This window comes from Hesperophylax consimilis, chromosome 7 (genome assembly GCF_061612785.1).
Source record: "Hesperophylax consimilis isolate HC1 chromosome 7, BYU_Hcon_1.0, whole genome shotgun sequence".
NCBI lineage: Eukaryota > Metazoa > Arthropoda > Insecta > Trichoptera > Limnephilidae > Hesperophylax > Hesperophylax consimilis.
Genome location: NC_142842.1, coordinates 30999986 through 31016243, shown reverse-complemented (window position 1 = coordinate 31016243; position 16258 = coordinate 30999986). Strand labels below are relative to the sequence as shown.

The 16258-nt window shown below is 34.8% G+C and overlaps 2 protein-coding genes across 4 annotated transcripts in view; one reads left to right on the top strand and one right to left on the bottom strand.

The window, feature by feature from the left end:
* LOC149422630 (TBC1 domain family member 12-like) overlaps window positions 1-16258 on the top strand; it is a 141919-nt gene that overhangs the window by 116792 nt on the left and 8869 nt on the right. For 2 of the 3 annotated variants that reach the window (XM_089633424.1, XM_089633427.1), the window contains one exon: window positions 7854-8147. In XM_089633424.1, the coding sequence (XP_089489550.1) occupies window positions 7854-8147 (294 nt within the window). Of the gene's footprint in view, window positions 1-6109; window positions 6218-7853; window positions 8148-16258 lie in introns of those variants that run through there. The other variant, XM_089633426.1, reaches the window with a different exon arrangement.
* On the bottom strand, window positions 1736-5651 carry LOC149422631 (retinol dehydrogenase 11-like). Its single transcript, XM_089633878.1, has 2 exons — window positions 4705-5651; window positions 1736-3205 (listed from the first exon to the last, which is right to left on the bottom strand). The coding sequence occupies exons 1-2, from the start codon at window positions 5419-5421 to the stop codon at window positions 2855-2857; spliced, it is 1068 nt and encodes a 355-aa protein (XP_089490004.1). The 5' UTR covers window positions 5422-5651; the 3' UTR covers window positions 1736-2854.

Here is a 16258-nt window from a genome sequence, read left to right as displayed (position 1 = left end):
ATCATCAGGAATAGACAAAAATAAATTATTTTGAGCATCTTCTTGGTCGCAATTTACTATGCAATCACTAATTTGTAATTCATTTGCTTCATAGCCTGAAGTTGAGGGTCAGCATCTGGTTCCAGAACACCTTTGGAATTTAAAACGTAGTTTCCAATAGTGACAACACGATTGTCTGCTTCAGTAAAAGAAGCTTCGATAATTTCGATAACACGGAGTGCATCTATGTTCTCATCCTCTAATTGTTTTTTTATGCTTTTGATGACGTTTTGTGCTGTTATTATTTCTTGTCTGTTAAAAGTAACCTCATCTTTTGGAGTGGTTAATTGTTCAATTCTGTTGGTATTTTCCGCACGCTCTAATGTATTTTGAATACACTCATTCAAGATTGGATGTCTCTTAATAAATAGGTCGTACCATTTTCTTCCCGGTCTATCATTTGTGAAGGGGTTTGGGCGTTTGTCATCCTTCATAATTTTTTGAACTGTGTTTAAAAGATCATCCTTCTTTCTTGAAAATCCACATTTGGCCAATTCGGATAACCATTGCACCAAAGACTCTTCTTCCTCTTTAGTTAATGTGGTATCTCTACCCATATTTGTTTTATCAGGAACTCTGCCGTGGAGACGATCTTGTAGAGTTCCCCTGGGAACTCCATATTTTCTGCTGGCTTCTCTGATGCTAATTTGATCTCCCCTTATTGCTCGGAGAGCATCTTCAATTTTGCTTCGGTCGTATTGTAGAAGGGGTTTTTTATATCCCTTTGGTTTGACGATCTTCTCTTTCGGCATGTTGAATTTCGTTTTTATGAATACCTACCTAGAATTCAAATACAACATTAAATCATTCACCATGCCATAAAGTGTATTAGCACGTTGATGGCTGACATTTGGATCATTAATTCCTAAAGTCAGCCACGTCTACCCCAAAACAAAATGAGGCGGCTGACCTTTGGTGTTTTTATTTTAATGCATTTATTTGTGTATGTAAGATCACATTGTAAGGATAGAGAACACTACTGCACACTTAGATTCCATATTTGAAATAACCTACACATGGCCTAAGGACAGCCCCCCCGGCTGACTTTAGGATGCTCTAACAAAATTTGTTCCTAAAGTCAACCACCACAACATTGCAAAAATCAAACATCATTAACATAATTTGAATGCTTGAAAACAAGGCAAAATAATCACAGAAACATAAAATAACACTTAACTCAACAATATTAGTAAAATTCAGGGTTTTTAAACTTACTTTGAAACCGTGGTCAACTGCAAATTTATTATGGCGCGCGGGAGAATGTCTGACAGGTCTTCACTTGTTTGAAAGCAACGGTCGAATATAGGGACAGAAAATAAGTTAGAGCCGCCATTTTGAAACCATGTTTGGTTCATTAGTTACTAGTGCGTGAACATTCTCATAGATGGTGATAGAGTGCACATTTTTCTTATTATTTCACGAAATTATGAAAGAGGCTGACAATAGGCACAGGCTGACTATAGGAGCGTTCACCCTATTCGGTTTACAATAAAATTACCTATTCTTGTGTTATCTATTATTGTTTTATGATTATTAATAAATGTTTTAATTTTGTAATATTAATTTCGTAAATAATTTAAACTGGGGAAGGAATGGTTGTTCTGAAACCGGTCGGCATTAATATAAAAAATATAGAGGTTTAAACAAAGTATTATTGTTTAATTTAATATTATATTTCTTTAAATTTAATAGCACAAACATATATTAAATTTAATTTAGAACAAAGTTTTAGTAATAAAGTATAATTTTATTTATTTTTTCAACAACTATATTTTATTTTATAGTGTGAAACTATTTAATGAAGTTTTTGTTTATCACAATAATATTTATTCATGGTTTCCTTCACTTCCGTCCACATTCATACTTATGCAATATGTTTACCATGCAATTAAAATGATTGTAAAACATAGGTGAAAAAAAAAACATGATTATAGGTCCACGGAGAAAACTTACTGAAATACTGTTAATTTATTAAAAAATCTTGCCAAATTATTCGTTTTCCTGTTAAATACGGGACTGCAGGCCTTCAACGAATGAATTGACAGAGTTCCTAACAAAGTATCAGTTAAAAGCGAATGTTTTATGAAAACGGCGGAACATACAAAATGTTCATACAAATACTGATATTGTCGCATTCCGTCATAATATTTATTAGGAAAGGAACACGTCTTTTCGATATATTCCAGGTGACTAATATTTTATCAGGAAATCTTGCTGTCACTTTTTCATCAGGATTATTTTTCTCCGTGTACATATTTACTTTATAACATATTTTCACTACCTAAGGAACTTCATAGGAACACTTCCTAGTAAGTTTGGCTTCGCCTCAGATTTATTTAAAAAATATAAATAAATAAATATTTATTGACAAAGAAACAGATTTTCTTAGTTAAGATTATAAAATTATAATTAATATGCATGGGTGCAAATAACTTAAGTACAAAACGATGACGTACATCATTTTTTTGTAAATATGCAATGGCGCACCCCATCCTTAATACGCACAAATTATTTATTTAAAAATAACACTTCATATTAGTTAATTAATTCCAAGGATGAAGAACTATTTCAGTCGACGGAGAAGCAAAATAATGCATTTTAATTACTGTGGAAAGTGGGTTTTAGATTAGTTTTTCTTTCTTTTTTTTTAGTAAAACCCAACCTAATAACCTATTTTGTAAAGTGGTTCTTAGTTTAGGCTAAATTAAATTTAAAAAAAAACAATAACCTAGCAACCTTTTATGTTTGTTTTTTTTTTTAAATAATGTGCGTATTGCATTAAATAATATATATTATATACATTGCCTCTGCATATTTACTTGTTTTCAACTCCGAAATTTTTCACTTTGAGCATGTCACACGTGAGTTTGAACAGTTTCTCCTGGTCGTCTTTGCTCCTCGAATAAGCGGAGTCAGATCCCTTCCTGCAGTTGCTAATGTATGCCCCGCCTTCCGTCTCCAGTCTGGGGGTGAGGCAGGTGTGCAGAATGGAGACGGCCCCCTCTGCAGGCCGCTTGAAGAAGAGGTTCATGATCCATTTAGAGTGGCGCTTCATGCTGGTCCCCTCGAACAGGTCGGTGTCCACCACTCCTGGGTGGACGGAGTAGCAATGCACCTTGGACCCCTGGGCCTGCAGTAATCTGTCCATGTGTCTGGCGGCCATGATCTGGAAAGAAACATAAGGCAATGATATCTGTTTACAGTTAGGTTAGGTCCTCGAGTCTGGGTCCAATGGTCGCAGCGTAAATAAAATTATGTATGGGTTTGTTTTACTGCTATTTAAATCCGGGGTTAATTATTAACTTTTTTAGTCATGACGTCATAATTCTAGTCTCTTCTGTCCTTTTCGTTTTCATACAAGACGTGTTATAAGAAAGAAGCGTAAAGATTCAGACGACATTATTTTATTTATTTATTCTTTCTTGACATGTTCAAATTTATTGTTAACAAATCAATTTTGAAATAATTTTTATAGAAGTTAACAATTTAGTATAAGTTTGTTTTAAACGCAAAACTGTGTTTAAAAATGTGCATAACACAAAAATTAAGATAGTTGGTAAACATTTTAAATATAGTTTTGTTTTATTGGTCAAAGGTGTAATCTTCCTACACCGAGTAAAATTACTGATAAAAAATATTGCTAATTTATTAAGAATATCTTAAAAATTTTCGTAATCCGGTTAAAAACGGGATTGCAGGCCCTTAACGAATGAATTGATAAGTTTCCTATTAAAATTTCAGTAAAATACCAACGGATTATCACGATGTCAGAAAACGAGTTCATAAAAATCCTAATATTTTCGAATTTCGCCATTATATATTATCAAGACAAACGCAGGTCCATGAACACTTGTTCCGATAGCATTACGAATTTACTAAAAGTTTATCAGGAAACGGCGTGCAATCTCCTTTCTAACCGGATTACCAATAATTTGAAGAGATCCTCAATAAATTAGCAAAACTCATTTTTCTCAGTGTAACAGTGTCATATATTATTTACAAAGACTGTTTACAACGTTATTAAATGAAAATAGTTAGTTAAATGTCAAATTAATTAAGTTTGACAAGTGGAAATAGTAATTATAATCATCGTAACAGATAAAACAAGGTTTTTATTTATTATAGGTACACCATATTCTTTGTATGCATTATCTTGTTCCAAAAATAACTGAACGATGTTATTTTCAGAAGGTTTAAAATTATCTATATTATTATTGTGAGTTATCAGACAATATCTTTCTTATCACAATACGAGTTGAATGTTACGTCAAACATATATTTACTCCAAAACACTGATTTATGATATGATGTTATTATTCTTACTATAAGTTAAGATATTTATTGTTATCTACTTTATCGAAAAAACTATTTCAAAGTGTCGTTTCTCTTTGATTTTACTCAAAGTGGGTAGGTGTAATAGTCACATTACCTCGTATTGTATTTGCTCAGTTCGTACGTGTACGATGCAAATATTCAGATTTTTTGTTTGTTTGATTTGTATATGTTTTAAAAACATTACAATGCTTTAATTTTTTTAATGCATCTCTCGTATTATATGGTTAAAAAATAATAGTATACTTTACAGTATGTTTCGTTTATGGGCGTCTCGTATAAACTTAAAGAATGCGCTTAAAGCAAAAATGTACAATGGAGAAGGATATTTACCTGAGCCAATTTCGACTGTGAATAAGCCCCTGAAGAAAAGTAATTCTTTTCAAAGTTGATATCGTCGAAGAAGATCTCCGATGCTCTGTGTGCGCACGATGAGACATTCACCACCCTGGAACAGGAGTCAGACTTCTCCCCGGCAGCCTTCAGGTTTGGCATCAGCAAGTGCGTCAGCAGGAAGTGGCCCAGGTAGTTAGTGGCCAGTTGGCTCTCGAAACCATCCTCAGTCACTGAGTAATCTCCGAACATAATCCCGGCATTGTTGACCAGCAAGTTGATGCTTGGGTATTCTTTGGACACAACCTTTGCGAAGCTCTCGACCGATTTCACTGAAGAAGTGTCCAGCTGGTAGACGTCGATGCTTCCGGTCAAACCGAGATCCTTGAATTCTTTGGCGATCTTCTTTCCTGCTTCGACCTTCCTGACTCCCAAGACTACCTTCATCCCCAACTCTGTTAGCTTCTTCACGACGTGGTATCCGATTCCTCTCGCTCCTCCTGTGACTACAGCAATCTTCCCGGTTATGTCAGGGACTTCAGTTAGCTTGTTGCGTTTCTTGTTCATGTTGTCATCGAGGAGGGCCCAGAAGCCGATGTCCTGCACTCTAAGGTCGTATTTCCACTCTTCCAGTTTGAACTTGATTTGCTTCTTGTAGGCGGACATGATGCACACGAGTCCCGCGATGACTCCGATCGAACAAACTGTCAATATCATGTTGGATCGCGGATATTTGGTAACGGACGTAACTGCCGTAAACGGGTGAGAGCGCGCTTCTTCGGTGAACGCCACGGACGGAATAAGACATCGAGAAGCGAGTGCGTTGGCTGCTTGGTATTGTTTGTAGACGAGAACTTTCCCTCCGCTCCAAGCTCCGCGGCACGATGCGCGGCGGTGTGACGGCGTGGTTCTTCTTTCGCACTTTCTCCGCTTTGAGAGTCGAGAGTCCCATCACAGTATATACAAGGTCGTCACACCTGCAGTACAGCAATACACGAAATATCGGTATTGTAGTAGCAAATACACTTGACCGCCGTTTAATAATGATGTAATTTCAAGTGATTCGGCTTATCGGAATGTTCTTCGTAATGCAGATAATGAAGCAAATTATTCCGTCGGTTTTACTTGACTCTATTAACATCACCAGTTGTAATTTATTTATTTTGCAATTGCTCTTTCCGTCACTTCATTTTCGTGGTCGTCATAATAATTAAAACCTTTTCTCTTCGCGCCTGTTCTACATAACTAGAGTCATTATTTGCGTCGTGAAAAAAGTTGTCATTAGCTTTATGAAAACGTGATCGTGCTACTATATTGTTATCGACAATGCCTTTTATCTCGGGAAAACACATCCTATTATCAGACTTCTCATTAACAACGCTGTGAATTTAGTATCTAGGGAACCGTCGTCGTGGTAAAAGCATTGTCTTTCTGAGTGCCCACAAATACTCTCTTCCAATATGTTGGTCAGCGAGATCCCATACTTCTTTGAAGATAATATTATTAATTCAAGGTAATATATGAATATTTAATTTGATAGTTAATCACACGCCAGACGAGCCAGCTATATTAGCATATCTTTACGTAATCCATTATCTACTCAATGCCAGACGTCAAGTAAGGACTAGATGTGAACCGTGAGATTCGCAATAATAATATTGAATAACTGGAATTGATCGGTTCACAGTCACTTTTATAAATTAATATTATTCCATCAACTGTTATTTATTTTCAATTCAGTTTAAGCATTAAGATTTTTCAAGGTTTTTTTTAAAGTATAACATTAAAATCTGGAAGGAACCTACTACTTACTATCGGTAAATTTAGAAACCAAACCCAACCCGGATATCTCATCCTCCCCCATCTTAATTTAGAAGTGAATTGTGTAAACCAAAATGTGTTTACTTAAATTTGATTCCTGGGCAATTCCGGAATCATGACCATGAGCCATGTTAGGTTTTGAGGATCATTAATTTCCTTCTAATTTAGCATTTGACTTTAAGAGTAAGGGGTCCCACAGGGATTCGGTTCCTGATACGTCATTTTTTATAAATATATATTTACGCGCCTTTCTAAAAATATTTTATATCTAGAAATATATATTTGACTTAATTAGTTAGAGTATGGTTCAATAATTTAGTACATAATATTCTGTATTCGGTTTGGATTTGCGCTCATTACAATTCTTATTCATATTATATTATAGATGTGTGAATGTATCTTTGCTGTATTTTCATAAATTCTGTTCATTATTATGAATTTAATGGCCCTTATCTGTGTGTGATTTGGTGCCATATATCCGGACTCTTTGTTCCTTCCTCATTGCTTTTATTACACTAAAAGATGCAGTTAAATTTGTATAATGGCAGCAGTGCTATCACATAAAGGAATTACAACACGAAAGTGCACCATTATTGTGAGGATGTTGGATAGTAAAAGTGTTTTTCTGTTATTATATTATTTTACAGAGAAGATTGCTTTACTCGTTTTAACAAGTTTATCAATTTGTGTACTAATAAATTTTATTCGCGGAAGACGTTAGAGTGGTATACGCATACTCAGTATAACAAAGTAAGTCTAGTTGTCAAAGAGAGGCTAACAGTTCTCAGCGAATCAGCGAATTGCAGATGAAGAATAAAAGTGGACTTGAATGAGAGCCCTGAGGAATATGTTCGTTGAAAGCATGTATGAGAGAATTTTTATCAGTGAACAATAAACCAGTTTTAAAAAAGGGCGCTGTTATTGTTCGGATAGGTAGGTCCTTCGGGTGATAAAGTGTAGGTAAAGTAAAGGATAACGGTTGACGCGGAAGTGGGCCGAAGAAGTCGGATCACTTAAAAAAGAATATTATATAAGAATATAATTAAAACAAAGGGTACGTGCAAGGGCTGAATAATGTGGCGTTTCTTCCTCTCTCTCTCAACACAAAAGAATAATAACAATTGATCTTAGTTATAACATTCAATGGAATATGTCGAAAAACATTTTTTTTTTGTTCATCATTTATCCTATTGTGCTTTTAGTTTGAATTAAATAAAATAAATTTGAATAACAGCAGTTTGAATTGAGTAACGTAACTTTCTCTTATTGTTATTATTGAAACCCATCCATCGATCAATGCAATAATGTTCTATTTTGTTTCGTTTCAGAGGGGTATTCCCGTGGCGCAGTGCAGGTCACGCCGCGCCATGCAAGGCGGACACGCCGGCCATCGGGTCCACGTGGCGCCTGTTCGGGGCGCGCGCAGCCCCCTCGGCTTGCGCGACGGAGGCCGCTCCGCCCGCGCAGCCCGAGCCCCCCGCGGAGGCCACGCCAGCCTCCAGCGGGGCCAGCACGCCTCAGCACGGGAGGCACCGGAGACAGGGCAGCGCCGCAAGCAACGGGGACGGGAAGCTGTTTGATGATCTTGTGGCGAGCTCTATAGCGCTGATTCAACACAATCGGTGAGATTTTTATGTTTCTGTTTTTTGTCTTAGTCACATTTATAACAATGTTTTTTACTTTGCCTGCCTCACTGGGAAGAGTTTTCCTGATGAACATACAAATTTACAATGACAATACACCTATTACTGGAATATCTCAAACTTAACTTCCATATAATTTTTTCAATTTTATATCGATTTTTTTCTACTTTTTGAATATTATTCTCATTTATAGGATTAAACTTTTAAATCCTTGTAAACGTCGAAGAAATGGTATATAACTGTATTTAACCTTAGTAAGTATATTGAATTTCCCAGTGAGAGAGGCATTGAAATCATTTAAAGTAATAATTATTTATTGATTTTTTTTAATTTTATTTAGTTGTGTTTTTTTGGTTTTTTACAATTTTTTGTTGTGTTAAGACCACAAAACTAGGCACATGCCCGTGATTTGGTGGTTGATTATAAATACAGTACATTGAAATAATAAATCAAGTATGAAATATATAAGAAATTAAAATTAGTAGAAAAAGTATATTATAATTTAAAAGAAAATGAGGAGTATATGGGTTAAGAAAAATAAACGTTGAATGTTTTCGCTCAGCACTGTTTTATAATAGTATTAATTTGGAGTATTATGCCTGCTGCGCTATCTCCTTCTTTAGCCAACGTTTCGGGCAACATTACAGTGTCCATCATCAGGGCAGATGTGCAACACCGCACAATAGCCCAATAATAAACCACTGTAATACTTTTGGCCGTGAAAATCTCAAATCATATCCAGCACCGTTTTATAAATAAATTGTTGTAGGTGCGTATGTTGTACTGTTGCAATCCCTCGGGGGATTTAGTGCCTGTATTTCAGATGCTTTTAATGTCGGCTACAGTTATATTTACGTTCGTAGTAGGTAGGCTTACTAGCTTTCCTGACATCCAAATCCGACTCGAAACATTCCACAGTACATATATTGAAATACCGGCCCTAAGCCCAAGTTACAAAAGTAGGATGGGCTTCTAACAAAACAACCTTAAGAGGAAGCTACAAGCCAAACATGTGTATATTATTGGTATACCTTATATTGTAGGTAATAGGCATTAAAATCGCTTTACAAACGGAGTCTAGAAACGTTCGATTTGAAGCACAAAACTCGTTTTTATTTATTTTGTAAATAATTTTATAAGAAATCAAAAAAGTTAATCAAGTGAAACTGTCACAGATAATCTTAGCTATAATATTGTATTTTTGTAAAGTTGTTTTCTTTACGCGTTCATACATTTCTATTGAAAAAATATTTTTGTTTTGTAGTTTGCATTTATGTTTTTTATTGAGTAATTTATTTTTTATTTGAATCTTCTCAAGCGATACGATAGGAGAATCTTCAATTTATCTAAAGTATGTTTTTGGTATTCATAATGTACACCAATTCGTTATAAAGATTAATTAAAATAGTGATTTAGCGTTAAGCTTCGCCTTAAACATAATTAGAGAATACTAGCTGATCTCCCCGGCGCACAGTAGGCTGAAAATCGCCTTTCATAGACATAGAGACTTGAATTTTCAAGGTTCTTTTTTTTGCTAGAAATGGATTCTGCTGATCATTACTATGCTATAAAATTTCGTATGAAGGAATTGCGTGTACAAATGAAGGAGTTATCATTTTTTTAAGAAAAATTTGTATGGCACTGACATTAAAAATGAGGCGATCGGCAGAATCAATTTCTAGCCAAAAAAAATACCCTTGAAAATTCAAGTCTCTATCTCTATGAAAGGTGATTTTCAGCCCACTGTGCGGCGATGCCCGAGCTTTATGCTGATTTTTTCCAAATCAGATGTCGTCAGTAATTTTCATCTTATTGTGTACCTACGTCAAATGTTCAAAAATTCGTCGAGTAGAAAAATACAGTTTTATGTGGTAGGAAAAGGGGATGGGGGTGGTTTTTCGAATTCTCATGTAGACAGTGACCTTTCTCTTGTTTTGTAGGTCAAATGTGCAAATTTTCATCAACCTCGGAATAAAACTGCAGATTTATATACAAATCAACTCTGATGTTTTAAACCAGTTACCGTATACATATAACTGGCTATAAAATATGGCTTATTGTTACTGTTAAAGGAGTTTACTTATTTAGGAGGATCTCATTAAAAAAGGAGGCCAACTTGATGCAGTGTTCTGACCTGGGTTGAGGTGGTGATGCTTGTGGGGACAGTTGAATTTCTGCGTAACCTATCTCAACGTGAATAGTTTGTTTTGTTATTAGATAAGCAAAGTAAACATATTATGAGTTTTTTCATCTGTTTACAGGGAAAATGATAACATTATGTAGGACCGATAGCATTTGACGGGTACGGATGTATGTTAAATTCCGCACGGTAGATAAATAATATAATTTAACGGTTTCAATGGAATGCTAAAAATATTGGAACGTTTTATTTTTAATGTTATCTTTTGTCGACATTCAACTGTAGTGACGTATATATTATTATTATTATGATAAATACAATGTTAAAATATGTTTTTATATCGCAATAGCTGAAGTCCCCGGCGTTGCCCGGGCTTCACGAGGAGTTTATCGAAATCAGATGTAGACAGTAATTTTCCTCTAAATTTTTCCCCAGATTGCTGGAATTTCTAAGATTTTTTGCGAGGATTCTGGGCATTTCTTGATTAATAATTAATAATAATGCATAACTTTATTGTAAAATAATATTAACAATGCTTACATGACACTATATTTCGTTTTCGTTCGCAGCAAATTTTCAAAAAAATACTCTTTTTAAAGCTAGAGAAAATCCGAAAATGATTAGATAATTAAAAATAAATGCTAATTTTAATTGAATTTCGTTTAATTTTGGTTATTTAAGTTAAAAGGTCATTAATAACAAAGAAAATGGTCTGCAGTTCCTCGTTGCCTTAGTTTATATCGATCAATCTATGGTTTGTTGATAAGCACTTGAATGAGGAATTTCAAGTGCTTATAGAAGTTATGCAGTGACTCACTTTCAACGAACTTTCAAGTACGTGGAATCATTGTTAAGCATCACATTAGGTTCAAGGTACTGTATCTAGTATCTACTGATTCTTTCAAAGAATGAAATCTAGATGGATTTTCAAAAATTCCTTTCGCTTGCCTTATCGATACCTTTATATCGTGATTATCATGTGGCTCATTATTTTATTATTGATATGTTCCAATAATAACAAATAAAATTCCGTAATCAAATTAATTTAATAATATATGTGGCCTTCCAAGAAAAACAAAAGCCTTGCGACTAGTCATTTTCAAAAGTGCGAAGAGAGATAGACTTGCAACTTTACACTCTCTATCCTTTTCTTACGTCACATCCTAAGTGGTCTTCTATTGTAATAATAATAATAATACTTGGCTAATTTATAAAGCGCCGTTTTCGTGAAAAATCACCTTAAACGCGCTGTACAAATATGTTTCTGTAAATATATGCTGTACAATTATATGACTTACGACAAAGGCCTATAACTACTATCTTAATGACATATATATTTACATATGTAGAAACTTACAACTAACATTAACAATCTAATTTTACTAGCGCCAGAAGTAAAAGGAAGTTCTATAATATTACCTCCTAACGTATAGATTTGGTTTGAGATCCTAAAGTCTATCAGTTTCTCTTGAACTTCATGTTTACCGCATTTGGCAATAAAAATGTAAGATTGGTAATAATTATGTAGCAGACAGCTGCTGCCAAGCTAAAGCTTTTTTTTAGTTATGACTAGGCAAAATCATGTTGTTTTATGTTAGAAGTTTTAACTATTATTAGTATACTGCTTTTTTATGACTCGCAGGACAGAAAAAGCATTTTATTTTTTAAAATTTGTGGTTTAGCGTTTAAAATAATATCATTTTGATGTTTGCTTGCATATTGACGTCGATACTCCGATCAGTCGTTGTACAACTCTAAATAATTACAACAGGTGTTCCGGACTTGGTAGATATGCAGTGAAATGGTACCGCATTTCATTTAGTTGGCCGTCCAATGCGTCTTCCTTCCTTCGTGAGTCGTGACCCCCACAATGTCCCTGGGGCGGGGGGGGAGATTCCGGCTCTGCTCAATGATAAGGAATTTTCCTTAACCTTAAAATCAACGACGTTTTCGTTATCTATGGGGAGATTCCGGTTCTACTTAAGGATAAGGAATTGTCCCTACACTTAAATTACTAACGACTTTTACTTCAACTACGATTCTAGGGGGGCGACTCTGTTTCTACTGAAGAATGTGACGTTAACCTTAAAACTAACGACTTTTTCGCCGTCGTCGGAGAGAACTTGAATCGCAGTTAAAGTATGAGTCGTTAATGATTTCAAGATTAATAATAATAATTCTTTATCCTTAAATAAAACCGGAATCGCCACTAGTTAACGAAAAACTCATTAATTTTAATGTTAAAGACAATTCCTTCCCCTTAAGTATGTCCTTATCCTTATGAATACACCTCCAAAGTTCTCGCGGATGACAGCGGAATAATTGTCCTTAACCTTAAAATTAACGACTTTTGCTTTAACTGCGATTCCAGTTCTCTCGGATAACATGGGGCGATTCCGGATATTCTCTCATATCGGATGACACCGAAAAAGTCGTTAATTTTAAGGTTAAGAACAATTCAATTTAATACATTTTAGGGAATCGCACCTCCACTATTAGTCCAACACTTCGGTGATCTTTCTCTGTTAGAATTTAAAATACATACTTGTAGGCAGGCAATTCACACAATTATTAGTGTTCTTTTGGATGCCTTCCACTAAACATCGACGAGTGTAATTATCTCGATTTTGTAGAAAAGAGAATATATGATGATGTTCCAAGAGATATTCGTGCAAATATTTAATGATATATCCCCCTACTTTCACATCATGATCGTGGTTCAACAACCAAATCACATTAATTTAATATTAATGTTGTTCACGAACTGTTTGAACAAACAACAATGTTTGGTAAATCAAGTTTTCAAACAGTAATAATTTGAGTTAGCTTCAATACTGCTTTCTCTAAAAAACATCAATATTGCCCTTATAAAAGTATTATGTAAAGTTTGTGTTCACGCTTTATTATTTTACGTAGTTTTTGATTGATTGGGATATGATATTGATATACAGGTTGACTTGTACTTGATGCAAAATATGTGAATGGACAATAGACGAGAAACGTAAAAGATAAATTTATCACAATAACACATCAACAATATATCGAAACAATTATAAACTTTTTTTTTTAATAAAAAGTAAAAAAAGTTTCAACATATCATTATAATGGATCTCCACCACAAACCGTCAGTATCAAAAATGGAAATATTAAAACACAACAACGGTTGTTATCGTGATATAATTTTACCTAAAAAGGAGGTGTTTGAATTACATGGATTCGGAATTTATCGAGAACACGTTTTATTTTCCCAATATATCTATATCATGACGAATGCGACAATATGATTATGTCAATATTTGTATGAACACGCGTTCCGCCGTCCTCATAAAACATTAACTTTTGACTTATAATTTGCTAGGAACTCTTTCAATTGGCCTGCAGTCCCATTTTTAACATTAAAACGAATAATTTGATCAGAATTTTAATAAATTAACAGTACTTCACATCAGTAAGTTTTCTCGTTCGTTACTTTCGTTTTACTACACATGCATACATTGCAAAAAATATGCATTATTTATTAAAAGTTTGCAGTTTTTCCACTGCTTAAAAATATGTCCCCCAGGCTCTATTTTGTCCCTTCTATAACGAATTAATATTTCTCATCGAGTTTCTGTCATCTTTGTGACACCCACTCATTATTTTTTATTGGATTTGCGCCTCGTGAATGGGTGAATTCCTGAATAATTCATCATTCGTATTATAAATACGGCGAATCGAATATTTCATCGCGAAGAGCGCGAACAATTCCAAATATTTATTATATCTTCGAGATAAAAAAATTGAAAAAGTAAATTGTTCACTTTACGAATGCCAAGTCTGAAGGTGGGTTGAATTCATAATATTTAATTTATTATTTTGCAGAAGCTCAGTTGGTGCGAGTGCCAGTCTCGGCAAAACTAGAGGACCTGTGTTCAAGTCACAGTTGCTAACGTTACCCTTTTTAATGTCTGTCTCTCTGCTTCATATTTTTATTGAGATTTGTTGATATTATCTTCCTCAATGATTGCATTCATAATGTCTGCCATAAGCTTTCGGCAAAAGGTCTCACAGAGATTTATTTCTTACTTCTTCACTCTTGTATCGCGCAGCTATTGCTTGGGTTACTATGCGTTGTGTAGTGACTGCGTTCACCTTTGCTCCGACACACAAAACCAACACTGGACGGAGCGTAGTGAAGCAAAACCTCCTTGTGATCTAGGAGGTTTTGAGTGAATGCGACGAGCGAGTCGAGATGAGCATTACCCCAGAGATTTAAATTTTTCTCATTTTTTAGTGTCGCATTTTCCCGACCCCTTGTGCACGACAAGCATAAAGTTATTATGTTTCTTCATAGTTTACGAAGACCTTTGTTATTAAAGCATGTTTATCGATTATCATTACCATAACATTTAAGCAGGTCATTACAATATCAACAAATGTTTTGAACTGCGTGCCAACGAACTCGACACCTAAATATTTTCAGAATTTTCTCACGTACATTTTTCTACGCACGGCTTACCGCAGCCTTGTCTAGTAGGACTGCCGTTAGTGTGCGAAAAAAGTCTGATAATTTCTGCGAAAATGGTAAAATGCCAACGCTTTCGCTTTTATTGTCAAGGATAGACGGTAATCAATTTAATTGAATCGTTGGCCTCAAACTTTCTAAATAGTATATCTGTGAAATATTGGATTAATGAAAAATGTTACAAGTACAAAGGTGGTCAATGTTTTTAGATGGTAATGATGATAATATTTTTTCCTGTCACGTTTTTTTAACGAACTTTGTCACTTAGCTGAAAAAATAATCAATTACATTGTTGATCAATCAATTTGTCTTTTCCAGGGCAGTATTTAGACCTAGGCAACCAAGGTAGGCGACAAATTGTAGAGGGCAAAAGTTTCAATCTGCATTTTCTGGGCCCGACTATTTTTTTTTAACAGCACTCAGTTAAACGTGATGGCACGTAATTTCCTAACAAACAATTAGTACATTCAGAATATGTCTGAACACGTGTTCACGCAGCTGCGCTTATTCTGGTAAATATAAAGACGAAATGCGAAAATATCAGAATTTTTTATGTGTTCCGACATCCCCATAACATATTCGTGTTTTACCGACAGTTTGTTAGGAAACCTGTCAATTATTCGTTAAAGGCCTGCATTACCTTTTTAACGGGAATACGAATAATTGGACCAGCAATATTTTATATCTGAAAGTTTTCTCGGTGTAGTTATTAATTAGATAGTAAGGTTGGACAGTTACTCGATTTAGTAATCAATGACAATACGTCAAGTTTTTCGTTTTGTTTGTAATTTAAAAATAAAACAAAAAATCACTGGAGGACAAAATACCATTTATATGTTTTACTCCCAATAACCTCAGAAATCGCTGCTTAAAATCTGGACCTAACCTATGCGGGCGCAATTGGAGCAGTCCGCTCCGGGCGCCGAATTTCCAAGGCACCAAGGCGCTGATAATACCTCACCTAACACATCACCGCCCTTGAGCTTCATATAAAATGGCGCTACACGAAAACACAAATCATCCAAATATTATTGATGATAGTGATCTCCTACCTATTACCTACTACCTAGGCGTTTACTGGTTTTGACAAGGAGCGCCAAATTGTTACTTGCACTAGGCGCCGTTTGGCACAGGGCCGGCCCTGCCAATACATCTCGAATGTACTTAGCACCTACTTATCTCACAATTTGTTACTGGCAATAACTCAATAAAATCAGTATATTATTCACAAGAATTAAATCCCGCCTTATCTTTCTTAATTCTCAATATAAATAGCGTCAATTAATATTTACAATCCGTGAATAGAATCTGCGTAAAAGTATGTTTCTACTTTCTTTTTGTTATTGATGATTCAAATGATATTTATCAGATGTTTCCGCTGTGGCATCCCTACATCATTTACAATAATAAAACACCTGTGAGTAAGTTTTATTTCATTTCACATGA